Genomic DNA, 17558 nt, shown 5'->3' on the forward strand with positions numbered 1-17558 from the left:
GAATGGGAGACAGACATATGAGAAGTACAATAATGAAAGTTTATACAAAGAGTTATGTAAGTATAGGTAAAAGGACTTTTGTATGTTGGGAATTTTAGATAATCCACTACCATCCATGTATGTAACTTGAATATACCAACAACCCTAGGTTTGTAGCTCCTGAGAACTTTTGAGAATTGTTTTATAGTGATTTGGCCAATTATCTCAAAGTTGAGTCCACACCTATTTCCCAAAGGGTTGAGGCAGTGGTTGGCCATCAGAGCATAGCTATGTCAAGGGTAGTGACAAGATGCTGCAGCCCTACTAAATCTATATTTACATTCTCTTGGTGTGGGGGAGGCTGTCATTTCAAAGGGCTTCACATAATTAGCAAGCTCTTGAGACACTAGGCCAGGATATTCTTTCTCTACTCTGTATAGACCACAAAAAATTGCAGCCTTAACTCAGCGTTTATTTGCAAGGCTATGGATTTTTACTAACAGTGACCATAAGAAAGTTGTAACTGACTTCCTCTAAAAACATACAGAATTCCTACTTATGTTTAATTGGAAAAAAGGAAAAGAAGTAAATTTTAAAAATTGACCATGTCCCTTGGAAGAGGAAAGTGGCTCACAATTAGATAACCCAATACTGAAGGAGGTCAGTCTTTCTGAAGTCATTTCTGCAGTTGCTAGCCCATCCTAGAGCCACTGCACATTTGACATAGCTTCTTGAGTGATTTCATCAATGTGAGCCACAAGTCACAGCATTCATTGACCACATTGGATTGATCACAGGTTTCTGAAATATATTTCTGACGGCTGTAATTATCTTCTGGGCAGACTCTGTAATGACTAGGTGATAGATTACTGAAATATGTGCTGTATTTCAGTCTAGCAGTCACAAACAGAGTTGACTAAAAATTAATGAAGGTCTTGCCAAAGTACAACTGTACAAGGATATAACAGTAGAAAGATCCCTAGACTGGAAGTGTGCTGGCCCCAGATCTTTGTTTCCTCAGCATTTAGTGGAAGAAATTTGTCTAAATGACCTCCAGAGTACCACCTAGATTTAGACTTGGTGATATTCTTACTCTCTGGCTTGACCTAGGGCATGACCTGATGGAATGGGAAATATATTGGCTCATGTTTTTAACCAAATGTGTCAACAAAAAAAATTGTACAACTTTCTTTTAGTATTATGGTAAATAGCTGGCATTAAAAAAAAATGTTATCACTTGGCTGTACTCATGTCATCATTTGATAGTCTCTTCTCAGATGTGTGAGGGTTTAGTAGCAAAACACTAAGATAGTGAGTTTGTTTTAATATGTCTTATCATACTCTTAGTATTGTGTGTTGCTAACTTAAGTCCCCCTTGCTGGTAGAGAGGCAACACTGAATTTCACTTGAAGATACAGTAACTTGATTGAGAGGTCTGTTCTTTGTGAAAGATTGAGAAGAGGCCTAACTCTTCTACATTAGAAAAAGCTTAAAAATACTGATTCATACTTTATTTGTTGATATAGAAAAAAGATGATCTTAGAATTCAAGGAGCAACTCAAAGCCCCAAACCACAGACAGTTAATCTCAGAAAAGATCTTAGGAGAATGACTGTTAATATGTGCATCTATTGCTTCCCACTTAATACAGAAATTCTGAAAGTTTTTTTTGGTAGGTGGAAAGCCACTCTAGTAACTTGTTATTCTTCAAATGCAAACAGTTTGGGGTATTGGACCGTATGCTTGTGAAATGTTGATTCAAAGGATGGAATCTTATTATTACTAAATACACCTTTTATCTACAAAGTTCAGAGGAATATGAGGCTGTTGAGTCACACATTTTCATGGCTCCATCCACCTCTGTTTACCTGCCATTGTGTAGACTGCATGCAAAATTATTTAGGATTAGAACACATAGTACCATTGCTTCTGATGTTGGCCTTATTTAATGACAACATAAAGAAAAGTTGCAGAGGCTGTGAAGACGCAGAAATCACAAATGGATATGTTTGGGAACCTAAGGAAACAAATTCTTGTGCTAACGTTGGTGTGCTAACTAGAGAATAGTTTAGTTTAACACATTAATAAGGGGCCAGAGTGGATCCACTTCATTCTTACCCAGGAGGAGTGTAAGCACTTGGGGAAAGGCTGCTTGTTTTCTTTTCATTTTGCAAATATAATAAAAAGGACCCTTACATACCTGCGCTGTGATGAACACCAGCCACTTCCCACAGCAATACACGCTCTGTGTCAAGGAGGGTGTTACTGCAGGGAAATCAGCACCCACCTGGGAAGCCGCTTCTGTCTGTTGGGCATCGTCTTCACATAGGAACACACGTGCATAGAAGTCATCCACCTTGCATATTCACTTTTAATTCCACACAAAAGTAGACTGCATTGCAACACACGTTAATGGCAGGACTGTACAGTACAACATGTGGGAAAATAAAATCCTCACGTATGTAAAATCCTCATGTATTTTTGTTCCTGTGGTTCACTGTATTCCTTATCTGTTTTTTGTGGGGTTTTTTTCTTCCAAGTGGAAGAAGACACAGAAGAAAGCTCAAGATCAGGGAGAGAGTCTGTGTCCACAGCCAGTGACCAGCCTTCGTATTCTCTGGAAAGACAAATGAATGGAAACCAAGAGAAAGGAGATAAGACTAACAGGAGAAAGGATAAAACTGGAAAAGAGAAGAAAAAAGACAGAGATAAGGAAAAGGATAAAGTGAAAGCCAAGAAGGGAATGCTGAAGGGCCTGGGCGACATGTTCAGGTAAGCCCCCGCCACGCCCCAGCTCACCGAGAGGCTGCTAGTGGAAAACGTGCTGAGGCCAGCCAGAATTCTTTTCTATTTCCAGTCTTAGCTACTTCATTTTCACATTCTTAAGAATTTCACTTTCATTATTTTAGACCATTTTAGCAGCCTTAGAGGTGATATCTTGCCAACTATGGAAACGACTGTGGAGAGGAAGGAAGGACAAGTCAGTATCTTAGCTATTACGCGTGAGTGACAACACCATTGAGACAAAAGGCTGTTAAAGCAGCGTTTGTTCTCTTGTGAGTGTGAACAGTAAGTTCATTATTTAAATTTAACATAGAGCTCAAGTTAGCCTTAGCATTTAAAGGTTCATTAATAACAAGTCCAATAAAAAATGTTACAAATAGAGCTTTAGTTAAACTGTGTTGATTAATTTAATGTATATTACTTCAGTCTGTAAAGATTTCATTAAACGTAATCTCCGGCTGTTTTCTGACAGTAGTTTTTGTGTCCCTAAGTTATATTCTAGGATTACTTAGCATATCATTCTTTACAAATCATTGCTATACAGTAAAAGTGACAAGTTTTTCAGAAGTTGCACTGCAACTCTTACATAAACGTTCATCTGAGGTGATTTATAATATTCAGGTATTTAATGTGCAACTTAAAGATAACTTGATTGTATGGTTTAAATTTGAAAACATATAGCATAGTCACTCAATTCTTCAAAAAGTTGTTATCCTACATTATGAATCCCTTCCTTGTAACCTTTTTAAATTGAAAATGTGAAGGAGCTTTTATTTTCATAGAATTTTTTTATTGATGATCCTGAGGTTGACCTCAGTAACTCAAGGAGTTATAGATATGTTCATCCTGCAAAACTGAGGACTCAGGGTCCAGCCTGTAGGCTGCAAAACACACCATATGTGTTCTGTAGATGTGTAATTAGGCCAAGTGCATGGAAGAAGTAAGCTATAGAGGGAGATAACACAAAACCTCGCCTATTAGCTGTGTCAGCTTTAATTTAAATACAATTGGGTTTCTATCTCCAGTGCCTCAACATTTTCATAGTTTTACATTAGTTTTTCTTGTTTATATACTGATCCTTCTGAATGTATTTTCAGTCAGATCATCTTTTTTCATTATATTCCATGTCCAAGAACACTTGGGGTGAAATTGCCCTGATTGTCACTTTATTTCAGTTTCTGTGTTAGCCAGGGGTCTTTTCATTCTATATATACAAACTGACAGCTCATAAACTGGCACCTACATAACACACAGAAATAAGGCTGTTGCTTACCAATTAAAATTTTAGGAATTTCTGCTATGGTTTTCCTTAAATTAGAGAATCTGAAAGGGGAGCAAGCCTCCCCTGAGAGTTACAGAACCCACTTGGAGCCCTGTCTCATTTCCAGGGTTTCTCCTGAAGTCTTATTGAAAGCTAATGGCTTGTTAGTTTTCATTCATCAGCTAACATTTATCTAATAGACACATTGTTCTGTTCTTCTCATGGAATAGAGAATAAGCAAACTTTTAGTTTGTTTAAAAATTATTTTATATATTATAAATTATTTTAATTATAAATATTTTCTGTAACTTGTAGCTCCAGAATAAGAGAAGCTTTATGGTAGAGTTCTCTTTTGGGCACCAGAGGAGTGGAGAGTGTGGAGGCCATGGGGAAATGTATATTATTTCAAAGGGACCCTGAAGTACAATACAGCCCAACCCTCTTTTTGCTAAAAGTTCTGTGAAATACTATACGTTTTTTCTAGATCAAATTCTATAGCATATACCTATAACCAGCTTTGTGATGAAGAAGTAGATCCATTTACCCTTTGAAGGCCTGCATATTCTTAAAAATCAACTTCTGCATTTAGGTGCAGGGGCTGAAAGTTTTTTCTGAGAATTAAGTTTATATTCTTCTAGTATTTAAGAATGGTTATTAAGAAAATCAGAGATGTCTACACTTTTCTGGGTACCTGGCATATAAATGGTTTGTTAGAGTCAGCCCACATTGGCTTTACCAGTTGTTAAACACTGAAAATTAAATAAGTTCTATAAAATACTCAAAATCTGTCCCTTCCTAATTATTTCATTACATTTTACTATAATCTGTGCTTCTGAGAGTATTTACATTGATTGTGTTGGCATGGTGTTGGTACGTAGACTGGTGTGCCGTGCTTACCAGCTTCACCTTCTGGGCATTGTGCTGCTAGCCAGACACCAGCCGTGGTGGGAGTACTTACACCGCGGAAGCATATGAATTCCACAAAACTGAGCTTTGTCCCCCAGGGGAGCACCATACCACTGTGGGGGAAGAAAAATAAAATTTCTGCTACCCTTCTAAGTTCTCCCAGTTGGACACATCAAATTAACATGGGACAGATTAACAAGAGAAAATGACCAGATTTATTACATATATACATATGAGGGTTCCCTAAGAATATGGGACCTGCCATCTTTAATGGTGGGACACAGAGAGGACTTTGACTGAATGGCTCTTGATATGTTCCTCCCTGTCTATCACACTAGTTCATATTCAAATATAGTTATCTGTGATAATTGCTCCCTTCCTGGAGCAGGTCCTCCATCCAAATTATTTTAGGCAGTTAGGGGGAAGATCAAAGGTTTTTCCTGAGTCATCCCTTGAAAATAACTAGCTTAAAGTAATGTCTAAAAAACGGGGCATCTTTTGGGTAGCAAACTTGGCTTCCCTTCACGACCACGTGGAGAATGTAAATATGTCTTAAGCAGAGTTCTATCTTGTCTATTTCTCTAAATACATGGCTTTCTTCTTTCCGACTGCAAACCAGTGCTTCATCCCTTTAAAAAATGGTTGAATCTTACCAAATACTGCTCCTTGAAAATGAGTTGAGAATAATTTATTAAACAGTAAATAAGCTTTTTGTTTTACTATTGGCTCTCAATCATTTCTTCATACCATTATTATGTCTCCTTAGTATTTGAGAAAACTTTTAAAGAATTGTTAGGTTTTTCAGAACATTTTTTAACTGCCTTTCATACCTACTGGATCTAATTATTTGAGACTGATAGACTCTCAGGTTGATTCTTTTATGTTTTTTTAATAACCTAGGGCATATTGGAAGATTTTAAAATTAGTCTCTTCCTTTCTCTTTGTTCTTTAAAATAGGATGTGATTTCCTTAGCAAGTTTGCTTTTAAATAGCTTAATAAAAATGTGTATGTGCATGTAAATTTCTTAGAACAGTTTATAAGGAGATTCAAGCATGTTTGCTCAATGTTAGCCTGAACTGCAAAGCAGGGATGTGTGTTTGAGTGTGTGTGCATGCCTGCGTACGTACATGTGTGTGTGTGTGGTTATGATTTTGTTTCTGTGTTTTGGTTCAGATAACAGAAAAGGCTAAGGGTAAGGGACATAAGATACTGGAAGTCTAGCATATGAGGTTTTCCTCTTTAGTTGCTTGAGAAAGTAATAATGTGCTTTCCTTTAAAGATAAGCTCACAGATTCTCTTCCCCCCACACCTCTGCAAAAAAAAACAAAACCACACACACTGTTCCTACCCCTGTAGGGTGTATGTGATTTTTGGTTAAGTTTCATGAGGGCCAAATAGATGGACCGTATTTTTAAAACCCTACCAGAGGAAGCTGTGGCACATTGAGCAGGTATTTTAATTCTTTGATATGTACAAGTGACATTGTTTTCTGTTACACATTAAGTGGTAGTCTTAAAAATGACTTAATTATTTTTGGTTTTAATTAAAAACAATACAATTTTTTTTAGTCCTTACCTGAGGATATGTTTTAATTTACTTGGAGGGGGGCAGAGAAAACAACGATCAGTTGCCTCCCATAGGTGCCCTGACGGGATCGAACCCACAAGCTTTTGGTGTACAGGGCAACACTCCAATCCATGAGCCACCTGGCCAGAGCAAAAATGATTTAATTATTGATAAACAACTCTAGGAAGGAATGTTGTGTCCTATGAATTCTGTTTATAAATTATGAAGTATAGGAAGGGCAAAGTTGCCTTAATGCAAGTTTTAAATCTATAAGGAGTCAAATGACAAATGTAAAGCATATCATGTTTGTATGAATTTCTCCTTGTACATACAACATCTTCCTCTGCATGTAAGGAGCTCCTATTGCCTTAATTAAAGTGGCTTTGCATCTCAGAAAGCGGCATGTGCTTACTGAACAGGTAATCATTCTGAGTGCAAAGTGTAGAGCAGGGGGATGGGCTGAAATTTCGAGTTTGTATATGTTTAATTCTCAGATGCTTGGCTATTCAAATGTAATACTGGTAAAATATTTCTGAGAATTCTGCAATTGTATGAAATTGTCACCAAAAAGGAACAGAGATCTACTATGTAATGTTTTAAATGTGTTCATTTTTAAATGAAAATAACAGCATTATTGAGCAACATGTTTTTGCCTTAGTTTCTATCTCCAACTTGAAATAATCAGCAAGATACTAAGCATTTAAAATTATGTATTCCCCTTTTTACAGCCCTGGAGTAAGTGTAATTTGATATGGCTTTTCTTGAAAAATCAGAATTATTATCATTTGAATTTCCTAGAATTGTATTCACTCTAAGACTGAAGATGCTTAGAACTGACCTTGTTGTCACGTCTCAGGTTTGTTTGCGCTGTTGTTCGTATGTGATAGCTGAGAGCTTCTCTCAATGGAAGCTAAGCAAAAGTAATGTTACAGTATTACCATTATTAAAATTGAATCCTCCAATTACATTTAAAATGATGACCTGAGTCCCTGCAGCATTGTTTATTCAGTTCTGTAAGAAGAAATAGATAATTTAGTTTGAAACCTTGTTTGGTTGAAATCAGATATACTGTTCTCTTTCCCTTTTTAGAATATAATAGTTTTCAGAACACAGTGAACATGATCAGATTTTAAAAGTTAACGTAGTTGGATTATACCTTTTAGACTGTTGAGAGAATAACAAACAGGATGTACTCTTGCTGCTTCCCTCACCTGAGCGTACTAACCGTGTGTCTGTACCGTGTTTCTCGTTCAGCCTTGCCAAACTGAAGCCTGAGAAGAGATGAACAACAAACCAGATTCAAAAATGGCTTGAGAAGCACATGTTGCACAGTTGTTTTTAAACAATAAATTTACTTTTGATGAATTCTTAGTGGCTGTTGACGAATTTTGTTTACGACATCAGCAGTTTTGACTGTTTAGTAATTTTCATATTAATCAATTTGGAACGTTTTGATCTTGATTCAAGCATGGGGGTTTAAATTACTGCTTGAGAAAGAAGAGAAGTGTTTTTTTCCTATTATTTTTATTAGCCCCTTTTCATAGTGTAAAATCTTAGTCCTTAGCTGCTGGTGTATTTAGAAATCATCAGCACACCAATCAGATGTTAGAATCAATGCTTTCAAGATTATATAATATACCAATTTGGTTTCGTTGTGTGCTCATTGCTTAGGGACACACACAGGAGTAGGATGAACAGTTCAAGGGCCACGGGCAAGGAGGTGTCACTCCTCCTTTGAGATAGTCACTCATCATTTGATGACCAAGTGGGCCAGTCTGAAAGTGACTTTTGGGCAAAGAAAAGCACCTACCTAGGTTACAGAGTCTATTTCTGCTCAGGGATGGCTGAACCAGCACGTTCTCCCAGTGGAAAAAGTAGAGATACTTTGGCCAATAATCCTGAGGTTTGCTTAGAATGACAAATGAGGGAATGAGGGCATACACTCTTTTTTTAAAATTAATTAATTTTTTAATATATCTGTGTTGATTTCAGGGAGAGGAAGGGTGAAGGAGAGATAGAAACATCAGTGATGAGAGAGAGTCATTGATCAGCTGCCTCCTGTATGCCTCTCTCTGGGGATGGAGCTGGGTATGTGCCCTTCCTGGAACTGAACCCAGATCTCCTCGATCATAGGTTCATGCTCAACCCCTGAGCCACGCCAGCCGGGGAGAGGGCGTCCACTCTTTTAGAGAAATGTTCTTGGAGAGAGTCTGCCTGGCTGAGTGTTCCAATCACAGATCCAAGTGCTGGTCCAGGTGGATCACAGTGTTCTTACTTTAGAATGAAGCTTTCTACCTGGAGGAAGGCTTTGTTTTTCATGGCCCCTCAGGATTTCACACAAAGACTGTATTTAACTAGCTCTATTTTCTGAAAATGTTAGGGTTGCTGCATTCCACTTAGAAATGAATGCGATGATGAAAAAGAGAACTTTATAATAAAAGGGTGTTGTAGAATTGGGTCGAGTGCTGTGAGAAGGATTTCACTCTGCTGATATGGCAGCAGCTTGCCATCCCCCCCCCGTCGCTCCACCTCTGCCAAACGGAAGCCTATACCTATGCTATAGGAAGGAAGCACATAAAACAGGGTTTATTTATTTATGTCAGAAGTATTGGGACCTGTAGTTTTTTATGAGTCAGGCCTTGTGGATTAATGTGACCAGTTTCACGTTGGTAAAATCAAATGGCATCTGGTACAACCTGCTGGGGATTTAGGGAATGCAGTTAAAATCATCCAAATGAGGTACAAGAGCAATGCTGTGTCCTGGAAAAGATTGAACTTGAAAGGAACGATTCTGCATACTTGTTTTCTTGTTTCATCTGGACAGAGTACATGTTCTATAAGTACACATATTGGGAGGTTTCCCTGGAATAAGTTCCAGATTTGTAAATCCCAAGGACTTACTGTATGCTTCTTTACATTTTAATGCAGACAGAGGTTCCTGTTTTTAACACAGGAAAATAAGTGTCAGACTGACCTGTTAGCATAGACAAGGTCTAGGGTAGCTGATACCATGTTCTGTGAGTATTCTTCTTTTCCTTGTTGGCAGTTTTAAGTAGAGAGCTCTGACATCTATAGCGCTGAAGCTGACTGCAAAGGGAGCCAGAGGAGGCACAGAGCATGACAGCTGGGCCTTTCTAAGAACTTCCTGATGGTTTTTAACGTTGCTTTTCCATAGACCTGTGGCATGAATATAGAATGCAAGTGTCACAGATGACACTTACTTTATAGTCTCTGTAAAGCAAACCTTTTTGTAAAGGAAATTTTTGACAGTTCTAAGATGCTAAGTCAATTTCAGGTTCAGACTGGGTAGAAAATGGAATCCTTTTTTGCAATTGATGTGAAAATTGAAGGCTAGTGACTATTCACTCTCTAATAACACAGGGTAAATGAATACTATCACATCATTGAAAAATGTACTAGAAGATGGACTTGGCTAATGACATTTACCACAACATATATTGAAATATTATATCTGATGTTTTTATTTGTTACTATTAGAGGCCCTATATCTTTTACATTACAAATAATGGATCAAGTACATGTTTTTTCTAAATGTATTTTTATCAAGCCACAGATTATTATAGAAAGGTAATTGTTTGATCCTTCCAAATAGCCTTTTAAAGAATTCACTTGGGGAAGTGACCTCTTTTATAATTGAATGTAGGATGGTTTTCTTTTGACCTATCTTTAATAATAGCCAATTTAAAAACAGAAGACTAAAATTGGATTAAATTTCATATCATAGCGAAATAACCATATATCTTGTTAACCTTTCTACTTAACATTTTGTTTTAGGATGGATGAGCCACCCATGCTTCACACCAGCGATTTTCAACCTTTTTCACCTCGTGGCACACACGAGCTAGTGACTAAAATTCTGTGGCACACCAAAAAATGTATTTTTTGCCAATCTGACAAAAAAAAAAAAAGGTATAATTTTGATTCATCCACACCCTACGGCTATTGCTGTGTTGGCTGTTGTCATTTTTTTTATTTGACAATCTAAGGGAAAAGAGGTCAGTGCCCTGACTTGTCAGGTATTGCATGTTTTAAAAATTCTTGTGGCACACTGGTTGAAAATTGCTTTATGCTAAGGCCATGCCCCCAAACCCATTCTGATCCTTTCTTGCCTATTCAAGGACTTTTGCCTGTCCACAGTTCTTTCTTCTCTCTCCCACATCATCAGCGATTACCCTTCTCTACTGGATCATTTTTACATTGTCCTACGCTAGGTTGTTATCCCCTCTTAGAGAAAAGTCTCTCTTCTCCTACCTACCCTTTGAACTGCTACCTCATTTTCTCCCACTCTTCATAGCAAACCTTTGAATGCATTTGTACTTGCTGACTTTATTTCCTGTTCTCTCTTAAACTCCCTGCAATGAAGCTTTCAACCTCCATGGCTCCACAAAACCTGTTCTCATCCAGGTCACCTATGGCCCCTTCACGGACGAGCCTTCCCTGTACACCCTCCCCCAGCCCGGGACCGCAGGTGCACTGGGCACATCAGTTCTGGCTTTCCTCCGAGACCGCAAACCCTTGCTGTGCCGCCACCTCCTCCTCACACTCTTGTCTTGTCTCCTTTGCCAAATCTGTGTCGAGCTCTCCTCTGATACTGGAGTGCCCCAGCACTCAGTCCTTAGTCCTATTCTCTTTTTCTCTTTTCAGTAACACAGAGTTTTTATATTCCTAGAAAACAGAGCCTTAGGGCTCTAAGTGCAGCCTACGCTCAGATCCCCCAGCTGCACATCTCCCTCTTGGGTATCCACTGTGAACTCTAGGTTTAGAGGTTCAACCGTTTTCTTGACATACTCAAATGTTGACCAGGCATCAAACATAACATGCTCCCAGCTCAGATCTGGATATTTTGCCCAGAACTTCTATCAGTCTTCCCTTTCTCAGAAAATGGCAGCTGTGTTTTCAGTTGGTCAGGTCTAAAACCTTGGAGTAATCCTTGACTCCTATTTTTTGCTTACACCTCACATTTAATTTATTAATGCTTAAAGGCCAAAGTCCACTTGATCTGGTTTTAACACATATGTCTAACCTTAGCACTTCTCAGTGCCCCTGCTGCTGCCACCACAGTCCATTGATGAAGCCCTCATCCTCTCTCCTCTCCCTGATTTCAAACAGTGCCTTAACAGGGCAGCTAGAAGGCGCAACACTTCCCCCATCTCTTCAACTCCCCTGTAGCCTTCTGAGTCACTCCGAGTAAAAGTTGTAATCTTTAGAGGCACCTGTTGGACCCTACAGCACTTGCCCCCATTCTGACCTCATTCCTTCTACTCTTTCCTTTGCTAACTTCTCTAGCTACACTGGCCTCCTCTTTTCTGAATCTGCCAGGTCCACTAGAGGCTTTGTCCTTGTTCACCCTTCTACCCAGAATAATCTTTTCTCAGATAACCACAGATTCTCTCTTGTGCCTTTAACATCTTTATTCAAATGTCAGCCTTTCAGTGGTCAATCCAACATGACAGGTGAAAGGTTAACATCAGTGGTGCGTGGGCAGGCTAAATAGCCATCTCAGATGGGTGAATAAAGAAAAATTAAGTCTGTTAAAAGGGGATGGGGAAATCCAAAGGAAAGGGCTACACAGCACTGAGCCAAAGGGCATTGGGTCCATGATGGCAGCAAAAATATACTTGGACAGTGAAACAAAGAAGAGCATAGAAGCAACAGGAGAGCCTAGGCTGGGCTTTGGCTCCCTGGGAAGTCAGAGAGAGAGAGAAGGGGCCTTGGAGACAGGTTCAGGGAGTAAGCCCAGGATGAGCTGCTGCTGCCCTTTGCTCCCCTTTTGCAAGTCTTGTGGGGGTCCCCTCAGAGGGATGGAGATGGGGCTGGTGTGCACCCGTGGGTGGGGGAGGGAGAGCGCACACTGAGTCCTTTGTCCTGAGTGTATTTATCTCTTTCTTGCAGGCAGGAATCTGAAGGGAGGTCTCAGGGCAGTGTCTCAATAGAACATTCATCAGCTTTCTAGGTGTGCTCTTTCAGGGTTGTGGTCTCCACTGATTGGCTGGTGCCAGGTCAGGGAGTCATTAGTCAATGTATCTGGTCTTGAGGCAGCCAAGGCACCTCTTATATCTGGTTTTGCTGCTTTTCCGGGCATCTGGAGCTGAAATACAACTGAGACCTAGATGTTATCTTCAGGGAGGAAATGCTCAGGGGGTCTTAAACCTCATTACCAGAGATATGCTGGGGGAGGATAGGTTACCCTGGGGACAAAGTTCTTGTTTTCCCAGTTTTGCTCCTTGCTAAGCATCCAAGGCTTCCTGCCATGGTGAGTCTCTGTACCCTAATTTCTGTACCTGAACCATCTAACAGCAGACTTTGCTCCCTCCCACTTTGATACTTCCTGCCCTACTTTTTGGCATTATTTGCCACCTCTGCATTCATCACCACCTAACACGCTATATTCCACTGACTTGGGTTAATAATAAGTAAAGAGTACAGGGTTTGTTACCCCCTTTTCCCCTGCTGTATCCCGGCAGACTGCCTGGGGCATAGTCAATGCCCAGTAATGTTACAGATGATGAGTCGCCAGCACCCCTTCAGTGCATCCCGACTTCCAGCGGCCAGTTTCTGTTTCTGTGCCCGAGGCCTCTCTGGGGCCTTGGAAGGAGTCTCTGCTTCTCTGGGAAGGACTGCCTGAAGTACCCAGGAATGACGCCTCTACAGAGCAGCCCTCAACCCATGACCCAGGAAAGCCAGTGGAAAAGTTCTCCAGTCCCTGTGGCCTTTAAGAATATAACGCTAGGGCATAAGTCAGTACCCTTAGCCCTTCATGTGAGTCTTTAGACCAGGAACATGGCAGGACCTGGAGCCTGTCAGAGGTGAGGAATCACAGGCCCCACCCCAGACCGACTGACACCAGAATTTGCAGTTTAACAGCCCTGGATATGTCTGTGCACATGGCAGGTTGAGAGGCCCTATAGTACCTCCTACCCACTCTCAGAGCTGGCCTGTGGGATTGGGCTCTCCTGGCCCACAGTGGTAACAGAGAACACTTCCTCTGGGTTGCCTTTCCTCCCGTTATATCTCCACTTCCCTACCCGTGTTTCTTGCAGCTTCCATCAAACCACTGCCCTGAATCCCTGTCTCAGGACTGCCTTCTAGCGAAATCCAGACTAAGATAAGTGTTGTTTAAGCAAACGAATAAATAATTAAAATTTCTAGAGTAAGGCGTCCTGTATGTGAGGAGTAAGGAGTCCTGGTATAACTTTATAAGTTATGACAAGTTGTCACCCCAGGGCACTGCTAGTGCTAGTGTTTGTTCTTGTTTTTGAAAGATGTTGTCACTTCCAAAGTCTGCCTTGACTAGGGAAGCAGTTAGTTCCTGGAGAACAGGCCTTGCCATGCTCCACAGATTCACAGCATGTTCTTTGGTCTCTTCTTGAAGTTACCATTTTCTCAGCTTAGTAGCCATAAATGATTTAATTATTTTCTATTATAGCAGATTTGCAAAAAATATATATATATGATTTATAAATTAAGTTCATTTCAGACATTTCCATCCTTCAGGCTATGAGTTGTATAGTTGAGGGGTGGGTCACACAAGTAATACATGTTAAAATTGCCCTATTAATGTCTTTGTAAGCTTAAAAATGCCAACCTTCATGAGATGGTGTAAGATTCTGTCCCTAAAAGAAGTCAGAACCTTGACTGGACTCTTCACAAGCTTTGTGAGCAGCTGCTGCCTAGAAACTGAGCTCCTCCCTCTGAAGGCCAGGCCCCAGCAGTTTGCAGACTGCCTCAGCCCTTGCTGGTACTCAGGAGCCTTCTCTTTCTTTCCATCAGCCTCTGTGCAGACACTACCAAGCACCTGGGGCCCAGTTGGTCCCTCGTGCCTGGAATCTTCCTGCCTCATAGATGTGGCTTCTCTGGGGGTGGTGACAACCTCACCTCCTTAGTTTTGCCTTCCATAGCATCTATATTTATATTATAACTTGCATTTCTTCTGTAAACATTATTTCTCTCTCCTCTTTGGTTAATGGTTCCAGTTCTTTAAAAAAGAAAATAAAGGAATAACTTTACATTCTCTGTCCACACAAAGAAACAGAGACATTGAAATGAACTTAACTGACACAAACTGACTGCATAATGTCCCTTGTTTCTGTTCTAGGGTGTCTCCATTTCTGCTCCTCCAGGTGACTTGTAAGGTTACCCATTTTCACTCTAGTTCCCACTTCTAACTGTTTGGGTAATTGCTGGTCATTTTGTCTTCCCTAAGGAGAAAAGCATTCTTCCTATAGTGACTTCCAGCAATACTAGGGCTAGTGGGTAGCATTCATTGAATGTTAGCACTGCTGGACAGTCCACTAAAACTGCTCTTTTCGATAGCCACTTAATCCATATAATAACCCTAAGGCAGGTGCTCTTTTAGTCCCACTTTATGGATGAAGAAATTAAACAGAAAGGTTCAGAGAGGTAAACTACCAAGCTCACTCAGTGGGCGCATGGCGGAGCCACACTGAACCCACTTCGGGATTCAGAACACAGGTCCACCTCTGAGACATATCCCTGCCTCTCTGCTGGATCAGCTGAGCCACCTTAGCCTCTCCACTGTGTTCTGCTGCCCCTAAACCTGTGGGGGCCAAGGTTGCTAGGGAGTTAAGCATGTGAGGTGGGAGCAATGAAAAAAATACAGATCCCTGTTGCTACCTGGGAAATATGGAAGTTGGTGTCTTTTGAAGCTGACTTTTCATTTGTGTTCCTATCCTATTTGATTTCTGTAGCTTTCTGTGTCTGGGGTCCTTTCTTTTCCCAAAATCATTCTTAAGGACTTGGGGAATTTTATAGATAATTTTAAAACTACCAACTGCCATGTTCACTCCCTAACAACTAACTGTCAGACCTGCCTATATGGGATCAGGAACCCTAATGGAGATGAAAACAGAAAAGTCTAGCGCTTCTCCTGCTGTTTTCTCAGGTGGCTGTTTAGTCCTGTAAATGCTCTGACTCCTTGTCTCTTTTGATAGCTCACTTCCCTTTTAAAAATGTTTTTATTGATTTCAGAGAGAAGGAGAGAGAGAGAGAAACATCAATGCTGAGAGAGTCATTGATTGGCTGCCTCCTGCTCGCCCCCACTGGGGATCGAGCCCTCAACCCAGACATGTGCCCTGACTAGAAATTGAACCACAATCTCCTGGATCCTAGGTCTGTGCTCAGCTGCTGAGCCACACCGGCCGGGCTCCCTTCCCTTTCTACACACCTTCTTGTACCTCAGCTCTGCTCCACTATGGCTGTTAACTTTTATTTTCCCCTGTTAAAATAATGGTGAGGCCACTCTTCTTTTCCTCAGGCTGTATTGGAAGTCTGTGCTTCATCTACTAACCCTTTGGAGCTGCTTCTGTCCCCTCCCCCTTGAACTTGTCAGTGCTGGCCACACCAGCTAGTGTGCCTGACCCTGCCAGTGGCTCCGAAGCCAGGCTCCCTCGGAGCTCAGTAGGAGTTGCCTGCTTCTCCAGCCCCCCTGCTCACGTGTCTGACGGTCTGTCTGGGATCTCAGACCTCTCCTTGGCAAATTTCTACTGCTACTTATAGAGAAATAACTTCTTATCTAATTTCTGTTTGTGTAACTGATTTTAGTTATGAAGAAAGCATCTCAAGTTTACTTTTGAATTCCTAGAATTTCAGGTTTCATTTCTCTTTAATTTTTATTTCCTTTTAGAATATAGTGCTAAAAACATTTTTTTAAATTGAGAAAATGGTATCATCTACTTAGTTTATCTCAGTGTAGGTTGATTCTGAAGTAGTTGTAAGGCAGTAAACTTTAGACCAACTGTAGATAGCACTCTAACAGGGAGGAAATTTCCCTCTGGCGTTCCTTCTGAGCACACAGCAGCCAGCTCCCGGTGCTGCCTAGAGCACAGTGGGGAAGCACGACTGCTGCACACCTGAGTTGTCCTAGACACACCAGAGGAAAGGCAATTGCTCTGAAATAAACTTGGTTTGCTGTTTCTCAACATCCAGGTAAGTATAAATGAGCGGTAAACCTGATGGGCAATCATATTTCAGCACTTAATGATAAGTATCCTATTAAAGATTAGCTTGCACCCCTTTGCCAATTGGTGGATGAGAGCTGCAGATCTGGAGCCAAAGAAGTCTGTAGCTTGTGAGGCGTAGCCCTGATAAGCATGTTGCCGCCTCAGTGCTTCTAGTGGGAAAGGCCAGTAACCTTCTGTGGGGAGGGTTTGGGCTTCTGGCCCTGCTTTCCTCTCAAGGGAACAATTTATTCCCTTACCATAAGCAGTCCCCACTCTGTCTTCCTTTCCACTGTAGTGCTGTGTGACTCAGACAGGCGCGGGGTGTATGCATCCATGTGCCTTACACAGAGTGACCTGGGCAGTGAAGTAAATGGAGGCTTTTACTACTCCCCTGACAAGAATTGTTTCTGACCATGAGCAGGTGGATATTTTTCAAGTCTGGTTGTGGAATATATATGATTGTAGTAATTGTAAGGTAAAACCATTCATTCACACATTCTACCAATACTTACCAGAGGCCTTCTATACCTTAGACCACATGCTAGATGAGAGGACTTTAGTGCTGGGCATAACTCAGTAAGCAGGTGCCGAGAAAGGGACTGCGCCGTGGTGGTTGTGTGAAGGAAGAGCAGGTGGGCCTCGCCCAGACAGGGGAGTCGGCCTCCCTCCAACAGCTGCTATTGAAACTGATCCAAAGGATGTTTTGAGTTCTCTGTCTGAAGAGGGCTCTGGGGAAAAGGAGTATTTTGCATCAGTGGGATTCAGACTCTTTCGATAGGGTCTGCAGTAAGAAATCCCTTCCGCCTTGCAACCCTGCATACACATGTGTACACAAGTAACTAAAACATTGCACAAAGTAACACTTGCCTTTCACTCTGATGGGTGTTGCTGAGGCAGCAGGTTAAGGGCCTGGACTCTGAAGTCAGGTTGCCTGGGTCCAAATCCCAGCTGTACACTCACCAGCCTTGTGTTTGGGTAAATTAACAAGCATCTTTGTGTTTTACTTTTCTCAGTTGTAAAGCATGAATAATCATGGTACCTGCTTCACAAGATTGTTTTTAGCTGCAGTGAGTTAATATGTA

The 17558-nt window shown here is 40.9% G+C and overlaps 1 protein-coding gene across 9 annotated transcripts in view; it reads left to right on the top strand.

Moving 5' to 3' along the window:
• Nucleotides 1–17558, top strand: part of PARD3 (par-3 family cell polarity regulator) — a 725159-nt gene that overhangs the window by 485475 nt on the left and 222126 nt on the right. For 8 of the 9 annotated variants that reach the window (XR_013998161.1, XM_081128409.1, XM_081128408.1 and 5 more), the window contains one exon: nt 2519–2750. Coding sequence is in view for 8 of the 9 variants with exons in the window: in XM_081128409.1 (XP_080984535.1) it covers nt 2519–2750 (232 nt within the window). In the remaining variant the exon portion in view is untranslated. Of the gene's footprint in view, nt 1–2518; nt 2751–7750; nt 7865–17558 lie in introns of those variants that run through there. The other variant, XM_081128410.1, reaches the window with a different exon arrangement.

Source organism: Miniopterus schreibersii (assembly GCF_964146895.1).
Source record: "Miniopterus schreibersii genome assembly, chromosome: 1".
In the NCBI taxonomy this organism is placed as follows: domain Eukaryota; kingdom Metazoa; phylum Chordata; class Mammalia; order Chiroptera; family Miniopteridae; genus Miniopterus; species Miniopterus schreibersii.